The sequence below is a fragment of the Perca fluviatilis genome, chromosome 10 (assembly GCF_010015445.1).
Source record: "Perca fluviatilis chromosome 10, GENO_Pfluv_1.0, whole genome shotgun sequence".
Taxonomy (NCBI): Eukaryota; Metazoa; Chordata; class Actinopteri; order Perciformes; family Percidae; genus Perca; species Perca fluviatilis.
Window position 1 is genome coordinate 15,975,651 of NC_053121.1, and position 11,162 is coordinate 15,986,812.

Here is an 11,162-nt window from a genome sequence, read left to right on the forward strand (position 1 = left end):
AGAATAAAAGGCAGCGCTACATTTGTCACAATTTACCTTGAAGACGTCTTGTGTGTCGTCCATGCAGTAGACCCTGATGTTGTACTCCAGCGTGGAGCAGTACGCATCGGAGAAGAGCACCAGCCTCAGGCGCTTGGCAGCGCCCATGTGCAGGGACTCTCCCACCAGGGCGAGGGTGCCCAGCTGCTCCGAGAAAAGCCGACACGTCTCGGCCTCGAGCTGGCAGTAATAGGGCTCCGACACCAGCTCTTCCCCCATCAGCAGGACGTCCTGGAGGAGGCGAGGGGGAGAAAAAAAAAACAAGGTGTGGGTGGAAGGTCAAGCACCCAATTTATGTAGGAGGGAAGGTTAATGTGTTTGCCCGGGTACCTGATGTGTATGTGTGGGTGTGTGTTTGTAAAGGGGTTGTTAGGAAAGTAGTTCGGCGCAGAAGCAAGGGCCCAGATTCTGTCCCTCTTGCAGTGTGTGACAAAGTGGCATTTAGGCCGAAGGTCTTTAAGGTCATGTTACATAAATGTCTGGGTAACAGTTTAGATCAGAAAAAAAGGATACTTTGTTCTTGTTTCAATGCTGACATGAAGACACATTTCCTCATAAAAAGACACACATCCTACAGAATACCATCAATTTACTTAATAATGCATGAATGAGGTACTCAATTGACATGAAAGGAGACTCGAAGAGATTCCTGGCAAGAGTGGATGGTGCTGGAGAAAGAAAAAACAGGAGGTGCAGTAAATATCGGGATTTCCGGAATTTCCTTCCGCATTTGAGATTTGTCAAGAAAAGTAATAACAACTTGGCAATTTATCTGCAAAACAACACTGTTGCCTGATGGTGAAACGTGTTAAAAAAAAAAAAAAAAAACAACAGGCAGTACACAGAATTAATTGGTGCTTTTATTTGCCAAGTAGAAAAAAATGAAGGGATTTAAACATGTCAGAGAAGCAACATCTTGCATTTTTCTTGCTTTGTTACCGAGCTAAAGTGCTGTATCACAACTGCATCTCGACTAAAGATGACAGCCTTGCAAAAATATCCCATCACAGTACAAGATAGTTTTATGAGATGATTCCACTGCTCTCTGGGCTAATTTGATGGGGACAAATTGGACCCAAGGTGACAACATTTTCTCTAAAATCCCATCATGCCAGTTGACTGACTCTTCTCATTACCAAATCAAGCTAAAGAGAGCATTCTGCCTGCCAAATGCCCAGCAAGCCCCTCTAGGATCGATTCAACCAGACACCATCTACATCAATAGAATTAGTATTGACACAATTTATTTGCTATGCAACCACAATGGAGTCTCATTTTTTCATCATCTTAATATTTCTTCGAAGTGGAGCAGAGAGCGAGGTGGCTCGATTACACCACTGAGCACTCACTCTACGAGCAATTAATTTCTACTCCTTCTGCTTCTGCGTGTCCATTTTCACCATCTCTTTATGTCTTTCTCTTCTTTCCTGGGCCATATTTCCAATCTCCCACTCTTCATTCCTCTACATCTACATTACCTGCTTTTTCCACTTTCCCTCTTTGCCTCCTTTATTTCATTTTTCTTCTCTTCACACTCTCTGTGGTTGCTTCCCCTCTCATTCTCTCATCCACCTGGCACTTTTTTCTTTTGGTGGACACGCAGTCAGGCCGCTGGGCTATATTTGGTCCGGCCGATGATTAAAAGTGCTGGTCTAACCTCTGCCTCAGACAGGCCAATCCATCCCACAGACACCCCACCGCCACCACACACAGGGAGGCTGAATAATTTATGCACAATATCGAACATGAAAGAAGACCTACTAACACTCCAAAGCCCACCAGCACCCCTTTCCAATCTGGATTGTGAAGATGTGTATACTGCTTCAAACAGCATTTGTTTGTGTGTGTGTGTGTGTGTGTGTGTGTGTGTGTGTGTGTGTGTGTGTGTGCGGACACCAAATGTTCTTCCCAACTCTATCCTATTGGAGTCTGGCAGTTCTGGTCACTTTCAAATTTCATGGATAAAAAAATGGGGAGGGAACTCAGTAATTGGAAGCAGCAGTCAAAAGTAGTCAAGGAGCACTCAGGAGAATACTACATGTTGCCTAGCAACTATTAAGCTGGAGAGAGCCGGATCTTCCATGCTTTTGTTCCAGCCCAATGTGAAAACACCTGATGGTCAATATAATTGAAACGCTAGAGTGGATGAGTTCTGGGCCAGAACTACATCCCCTATACAGCAACGAGTGCTTTCCAGTGCCAGTTTCAAGTCACTGCTGACCAAGTTTGTACTTTTTCAAGGAAAGCTCTCAAGTGAGTTCAGTACGACTTAACAAATTCACTGGGTGGCAACTTTGTCTTTCTATGGAGGATTTGTGCTGGAGTTATAGTGCTGTCTCACCTCCCAAGTGCCCTCATAGTTCTGCTTCTTGAGGCGGACGGCCCAGTTATCGAGGCATGCGTCAGAGCAGTGGTCCATGCTGAGGATAACTGGCCGGCTCAGGACCACCCCTGGAGGGCCACAACTCACTACGGGGCTGAGCACGGTCTGGCAGCCGGCCAGGGGTAACCTACACCAGGGAGAGAAGGGAGAGAGAGGGGAAGGACTCCAAATAAAGTGCTTTTACTCATTGAGTTATTAGTGAGATCATACTGGTCTATTGTAAGCAGGATACAATACTGTTACCTCAGCAAATGATCTAACAGCTGTAACAGAAAATAATGAAAGCCTGCTGGACTCGCCAACTAGCTGGACCTACTGTAGTTGTGATGAGTGAGTCACAACAGAACAATATTACAGCATGCTACAACGACTGTGCCTTCTGAGACTGAATGCAGTAAGGCAGATAAACAGGCTTTTCCAAACAATTCATCTAACTTAAATAGTGCACACCCTGGTAAAAGGCTGCGTTATTTATTTACATCCCTCCTCCACAGTACTGGCACAGACTCTTAAGCCTTTCCTAATGGAACAGTAGAGCATCAAAACAAACAGCCTAGTGGCATCCAGGGAAGACCGCCAGTTAGGCAGTGTTAAAGAGACCCACCTTAAATCTTCCTTCCTCTGAACAGTGAGATAAATCTCATAGATCTTTCCTCTGGGGATGGCCTCGGGAGGAATGAGCAGACTGATTCCTAATGCAAATACAACAAAAGGAGAGAGGGAGAGAGGGAGGGGGGGGTAAGGAAGAGGGGGACAGGCTCATTTGTTATGACTGAACAACGCTTTTGTCATCTCACAAAAGGAAGCCAGCCCACTCAACAAAACTGTACAGCTGCAAAAAACAAAAAAACAAATCTATTGTGAAGGTCAGAGGCAGCCTCCGTCAGGTACAGTAGATGCAAATCTCGGCACCGGCAGCCGAGGCGGCACGCGTCCCCACGGTCAACAATTAGCTGAGACAAAAGCACACACAGCTTCGCAGTTTAAATGTCCTCCGTCTGCCACCGAGTAGATAATTGAGACCATGGAAAGGACTACTCTAGGAAAATTACACTTCCCCAGGAGATTGTGGGAAAGCACCTTGGAGAGAAGAGAGAGCTATTGAGGTAGTTTGAATTTTGTGGCATTAGTGTTGCGATTCTCATGCCAAAATCATCTGCTTAGAATCCTATTTAAAATGTGGTACAAACAGTGACTATGTGACACAATCTCAACAGTCTCTGGATTGTAAACTGGGTCTGTTTACCATAAAAACATCAAATCAGTTTGAATAAGGTGAAGGTGCCTGATATAGGTGCAGCATATCTCCTCTGAGTGGATGCAAGCGCTGATTTTTTTGTTTTCTGTGTCCCAATGAGAAGATGGGTGCCAATGCGTGGTATAGTCAACACGGCTTTAAGTTAATCCAAGCAGAAAATATCAGTAAGAGAGCGGAAGAGAGACAGAAGCGCGAGAGAGAGAGTGATGGCAAGGAAAAACACGAGAAGAAAGACCTTTTCTCCCACAAGATACTGGCTTACTGGCACTGTCATCGGCTAATCTGGACAGCCTACAATGAGCTGACTGAAAACACGGTCTTCCAGTATAATAATATAAGCTCTGTGCTCCTAGCAAAATAGGGACTAATGATGGTGGGCTTTTTATATCTTTTATCAGACTAATCTTTAATGGACCATCTCTTTTCCTCTGTCCGTGCACGTAGCACACAACTGACACTTGTGGACATCAGCTACAAATTCAACCAGCTATGTCATAAGCGAGGGGCCTAATTGGAATAATTTGTTCAAGGTTTTATTCCGGGGATCTTTCAGAGTACAGTGCATTCTGTGCACACTCTATTTTAGAGTTAGTCATCTCATCACTGCACTGAATGTTTTAACTATTCATGCTGTTCAGTGTAGATGTAGGTTATTGATCATGCATCTTATATACTCTAAAGGCCTTGCTTTCTGTATGATTTATTTGTATTAGTCACTTTTTTAGATATATAACTCAAATTCAAAACAATTTTATTATTCCCACTAGGGGCAATTAGTTACGAGCAGAGAACCTTTTACACACAACCCACCTTAATCACCAAGCTAAACAAGCCCTTATTGCATAGTTGGTGTCTCATCTTGTTCCTTATAACTAATTTGCATCACAGAGAAAAATACTGGCAGTGTAATAAGCTGCTTTATATGAAGTGCTAACCCACTACAAACTGATTAGGAAAGCCACATGCACGAGATTTGAAGGCTGAATGGTCTGGGTCGGTTTCAACAAGACAGTGAGACGTTTATGGGACTCAGCTGTTACTGATAAAACCTCGTGTTCATGTCCACTCAGAGGCATTGTGTCATTAATGCAGGTGTAACAAAGTTTCTGTAAATATAACGTAAAAAGCAGTGACAATGTATGAAATGTGCACTACAAATAAAAACACACTTGTTCCCAACATATTTCTAAATTTAGTAGAAACAGCACAAACAGGAACATTTGTTGTTTGTTTAGAGTATAACAGCAAACAGAACATCCTACAGATCCTACAGAGGAGTAGGGGAAAGTGGGATGAGTTGTGCCAGTTTTTACTCAAAGTGCCTTAAAGTGAAGCCATGACAGTAATGCCTTCAACTTAAGGATGTACATATATTTCAGGATGTGGTGCATCCCTGAGAACAATAATTTTCGATCTGAAATAAATGGTTTCAGAAATATAGCTTTTGGGAAAAAAGTGGTCTCGTGGCACAACTTGCCCCTGATGCGGGGTAAGTTGTGCCTTTGGGGGAATACATTGGGGTAAATTGTGCCAGTGATTTCTGAAGTAAAACAGAACATTTTAATGTTATGAACTGTAATGCTATATGAAAGCAAGACAAATTAAATACAAAATTACTCATTTAAGGTTTATTTAGATATTGTCACCCTATTAAACTCTTGGAATAAGTCATATTTTGTACAACTTAAATACACAATATATGATATTTGTGAATCATTTCAGGCAAAAAGGCTTTGGCAATAGATGCCTGTTGACATACATAGAATGCGGTCTGTCAATTATGTAACATAAGAATAAAGTGACTGGGCTAATTTGTAAACATCCTATTGTGACTTAGGCAACTAAAAAACTTAATAAAACTTCTCTTTAATAACATAGTGCAAACTCAAAACTGAAATCAGTATTAGCTAATTTAAACAAATGGCAGGTAGGCCTAACTCAAACACTGATGAGGCATGCCCATCTCCTCACTTCTCCAGGTTATCCCCTGTCAGTATGTAGGTCTAGGTGGTCTGGATCTGGCCTACTACTTAACATCCCACTTGTCAATGCTGCAGGGGAATATAAACTTCTTTTTGGGGTGTGGGTAGTTTCTTGAGCACATCACATCTAGGGATGACTCCTTCATCACTGGCACAACTTAACCCGGCCCTTTGGCACAAATCACCCCAGACCCACAAGTTTGAAAAACTAGCATGATCCAGCAGTTAAGAGCTAACATCATGCTAACTCTATATACTCATTGTGTAGCCTGCTAAAGCACTAAAACATGTGTGAAATGTTTTCAAGCTTGTCTATAATTGTTCAGACACTACAATCAAAAAACCTTAATCATAGAAATTTTACTTTGAAATGAAAACAGTTTTTTGAGCTAAAATGTGCTTACTTCTCATGCCATGTGTCTCCCTTCTTTGGAGGATGAGTAAAATGGATGGCTTTTCAAAATGATGTGGTCACATGACCAACTTCTTCTATGGTTTTCCAAAAACAAGGGGTGGATCTACTCCCCGGCACAAATCACCCCACTCTCCCCTACTGAAATCTCCCTGTCCTCACACAACACAGACTACATTGCTGTGCTCACTGAAACAATACCTGAGTGAAAACTACTCTTCAGTATCAGATTTGGTTGCCTTGATTGCCTTCTCATCTTAGAGTTCTCATAAAATCACATTTACAAGCAGCACACTGGTCCGGACATAGAAACCAAAATACACATTGTTGCCTTTTAGTTCTGATCCGTTTCCTGTTCACACCAACTGATTACAAATGAACCAAGAGCTGTAAACATAAAGACTTATGGACTGGCAGGTAACTCATCGATTGGACCGTTTTGGGGACGGTCATCCAGCATCATTAGCGCTACATGGACTGACACCAATTGACGCTGCACTTTACTGCACCAGATGTGTTTTTTTTTCTTCTCCATTGTCACAAAGAGCTCTCAAAAAAGAAATGATGATGAGCATTATTAGTTGAAATTGCAACTACACCTCATATATCCTAAAATGAAACAGGACCAAAAAGAGTCTTGTCTCGATAGTAGATATGTGATTTTAGCATCATTTCAAGACCATTTGGTAACCATCATATAACATCTAGGCACATCATCATGTGAGTGTGGGGATTTTTCCTGTTATGTCAGAGAGTGAAAAGGAGTTCAAACAGAGGTGTTTTGGTCAGTTCAGCAGTTCCTCATTAAAAATAAAGGGACCACACAACAATTATTATTATTATTATTATTATTATATTACGGTGGAAAATGCCTCTTTTTGTCCTGTATTTGTCTGTCTGTCACTACGTATTTGTCTATTTATGATGAGTGCGAGTTGCAGTCTCAACTAATAACGCTCATCATTTATTATTTATTTAAGAGCTCTTTGTGACCCCCCAGAGAAGCCGGTCACAAAGAGCTCACATAACACACACCAGGTGCAGTAATGTGCTGTCATTTGATTTCCCCACATCAGTCCATTATGACACAGAATGACATCACTAAAACGCTCCAATGAATGAGTTACCCGTCAGTCCATACGACTTTACAGTAGGTTTGGAGCTCTTAGCTTGTTTATAAAAAGCCGGAGAGAAAACAAACTGGACCAAGACTAAAAGGCAACAACATCTCTTTTGCTTTGTCCAATCCAACTGAACCGAACTACATGTGTGAGAAGGACCTTAGAGCTCTATATGACCCTAAATGAAGAACCCACCTGTGTTGGGGATCGTTAGCCTCCCTCCCAGGAAGTTGAAGGTCCCGTAGGAGGTGTTCGCTACATCGCGGGGCAGCGTTTTAAAGTAGCTCTGAGTGGACAGCCTGCTCACAAACTCAGCAGGGTCTGAGGTAAGCTTGCCGTTGTGCAGAGTGTGCGAGCCGTTGGGAAGCGGGTCCAGCAGAGGCCCGTTGGTCATTGAAAACTTTCCAGTGGTGTCATGGCGTGAGCGTAGGGTGCCTTGGTAACTGGTGGTGGTAGTGGTTAGATCAGGCTGGATGGTGAGCAAATGGGAATTCTCTGTTTGAATAATGAAGAAAAAAAAACAGACAAAAGCAAATGTGTGAAACTTCATGAGTGGCAGTCAAGAGGGGGGGGGGGGGTTCCTACATCACAGAGACAGACCTCACACTCTCTAAAGCTGTCGCAGCACACAACGAAAACTGAAACAAACATAGAAAAGACACATGGTGCAGAAAACAGACTCACACGCACACACTCTTGACAACACACAAACACAAGCCAAAGCCAGTCAATTCCCATCCCCACTCTCTATCTCAGTCTGTCTGTTTAGCAACCACACAATCAATTCCAAACAGAACTCAGATACAGCTTAGCACCCAGAATGTATAAAGGCATTTTTTTTTTTTTCTCTTCACACAGTGAATCACAGGCACTGCAACCCAGTTCCCCATCTCCATCCAACTCAGACAGTTGTATTTCTATTACTCGCTGCTAAACCTCAGAGGCTCCACACAGGCAGTAAACAGAGTGGGTGCATTTCCTGACAATGAGGTGGTGGCGAAACATAATGTGTCACACACACACACACACACACACACTCGCTTAGACTAATAACCACTGTATACACATTCATACCACTTTCACAACCACAAACAAACGCAGGCTCAGTGGTACATGTAGATGAGTGCTGCACAGTCACGGTGGGCAGACTGACAGACCGACGGACGCACAGTGGAGGGTAGAACAGAACAAAGAACAGTGTCCTACTGCTGTGGGGGGGAGGCCTGCGTGGCCGCGGTGCCCACACACCTGGCTTGCTGGGCTTGATGCCCATGGGCTGGAAGCCAGTGGTGAGGATGGAGGAGTCTGCTACGTCGGCATCCAGGTCCTCCTTCTTGCGCCGGTAGACCAGGACCACCACGATGAGCAGCAGAGTCAGACACAGAGCCACCGCCACTATGCCCACGTAGAGCGCCACATCCTCGGCCCCGCTCACGGCTACAAGGGTAGGACACGGAACAACAGAAAATAAATCATTAAGCACAACTGAAAAACTCCATTGTGTGTTGAATGACAATACCAACGTGTGCTGCTGGGACATCTTTTAAAATCTTCAGTGCAAAAGGCTCACTTGAGGATCTGGTTAATAGATAATATGAAATCACTTCCACATTCCTTGATTGCCACCTAATATTGTGCGACTTTGTTCCTGACTGTTTAATGCAATGGGAAGAGAGCCAGCATTTGCAAATATTGGATAACCATCTCTATTTTAAGTAGCTAGATATCGTCTTAAATTTTGAATATCGTAATATGACGTAAGTATTATCTTTTCCTGGTTTTAAGGGCTACATGACAGTAAAGTGATGTCATTTTCTGAACTTACCAGACTGTTTTAGCTGTTCTATTATTTGCCTTTACCCACTTAGTCATTATATCCACATTATTGATGATTATTTATCTAAACTCTCACTGTGTAAATATTTTATTTAGTTAAAGCGCCAATAGTCAACCCTACAATATCGACATTGATGTATTTGGTCAAAAAATATCGTGATATTTGATTTTCTCCATATGGCCCAGCTCTAGCCTAAAGCTTCAATGTAACCTGTGGAAATGGAAGGAGAAACCAGTTTTGAAGCAGCATCACTTTCTTTCGTTGCATGGAGATATATAAATAAAAATTTATATTTAATATATATATATATATATATATCTTATACTCACGTTTTTTTTTCCCCGTCTTTCTCTCTAAGCACAACACCCCCAAGAGAGACAAAAATGAAGGATTTGCTTATGAAATTCTAGCACCTCTTATTGAATCTCTCTCTCTTCCTTTCAAAAGCATGAGAGACGAGCGGTATGAAGTACAGTATGAGGATGACAGCTAAGCCCAGACAAAAATCAACATGTGCATGCATTTGTGTGTGTGTGTGTGTGTGTGTGTGTGTGTGTGTGTTTGTGTGCTTTTTGCAGGAGAATGGGATTTGCTACGGCTGTCTCCCTGGGCTGGGGGAATTTGGTGGCGGAGGTGGAGGATGCTCCTGGGGCCTTTGTGGAGGGCCATTGTCCCTGGGAGCCACGGGGGCGTAGGGCTGTCAGCTGAACACAGTCAAGGAGGGGACGCATTGAGCAGCGCAGCTTTGAGGGACGGAGAACAACGGCAAAGGTTAAAGTGCTGCAGGCTGGCGTGCGGTGGGTGACAACAAAAGGAGGAGGACAGAAGCAGGAGAAGAGCAAGTGTACAAGACTGAACATTAGAATTAAATAAGAACAAAAAAAAAAACTAATAGGGAGACAGCATGTGTCTGACACTACATTTTATTTGATTTACATTTCAGCAATGAGCAGCAATAACACATCCAAAAGGTTTGTGTCAAAATCGACCTGATTAACATTAGATATGACATATTTAGATGAATATCTCCAGGCCGCCATGGTGTTTCTTTCTTTTTTTAACCACTGTGTAATCATACTGCTTGACAGGAACTGCACTCAACATTGGAAGCACCGATTTGACAGGTTTTAATTGGTGTTAGTAAATCTGTGATATGAGAACGGCACAATTAAATTAGAGTGCTAACAGACAAAGTAAAAAAAAGAGAAAATGGTCAAAGTATTCTTTCTCTCGTGGCTCACTCTCATCTCTATTCATCTCTTTTCATCCGTTTGTCCTTGTCTTCTTCTTTTGCCTTGAAAAATCCATTTCTTTGGACAAAGCCGCCTGACATGCCCAAGTCTTTAAGAAAAATGCTAGAATCTATTTCATGGGTGATTATCTCCGTACAATCTGATACCTTAAGTAGTGGGATTATATTCAGCCAGGCTCTATGGCTGCCCGCTGTAATGCCAGCGGTCTCTTGACATGCAATCAATTGTGAATGACTGTGATTTGTGTTCTTGACATTTAACAGCACATCTGCTCAGAACATACTTATGGCATGGAGTCTTAACAGGATACATACACTGCAGTGATGTTGCTATGTACTCTTATGCTTTAAAATCCGAAAGGACGCAGTAAACTCACTATCCAAGCGTCCACGCACCCTATTTTTTCCATGATAATGCTACATTATGAACAACAAATCTGTGTTTAAAACCTAAAAAAATTTAAAACTCAAAATCGTAAAATAAACGTACCTCCTTAACACACGATATTTATATATATATATATATATATATATACATACACACATATATATACAATATATATACTATATATATATATATATATATATATTTATCAAAATATAAATAAAATTAAAACATACACATATATATATATATACAACATACATACATACATACACACACACACACAGTACAGGCCAAAAGTTTCTCATTCAATGCGTTTCCTTTATTTTCATGACTATTTACATTGTAGATTCTCACTGAAGGCATCAAAACTATGAATGAACATATGTGGAATTATGTACTCAACAAAAAAGTGTGAAATAACTGAAAACATGTCTTATATTTTAGATTCCTCAAAGTAGCCACCCTTTGCTCTGATTACTCCTTTGCACAC

The 11,162-nt window shown here is 42.0% G+C and overlaps 1 protein-coding gene across 4 annotated transcripts in view; it reads right to left on the reverse strand.

The window, feature by feature from the left end:
* Positions 1–11,162, reverse strand: part of unc5a (unc-5 netrin receptor A) — a 143,598-nt gene that overhangs the window by 15,454 nt on the left and 116,982 nt on the right. For 2 of the 4 annotated variants that reach the window (XM_039812815.1, XM_039812817.1), the window contains 5 exons: positions 8,402–8,632; positions 7,391–7,690; positions 3,027–3,114; positions 2,381–2,549; positions 37–270 (listed from right to left, as the gene is read on the reverse strand). In XM_039812815.1, the coding sequence (XP_039668749.1) occupies positions 37–270; positions 2,381–2,549; positions 3,027–3,114; positions 7,391–7,690; positions 8,402–8,632 (1,022 nt within the window). The remainder of the gene's footprint in view (positions 1–36; positions 271–2,380; positions 2,550–3,026; positions 3,115–7,390; positions 7,691–8,401; positions 8,633–11,162) is intronic. The other 2 variants (XM_039812816.1, XM_039812819.1) reach the window with 1 other exon arrangement.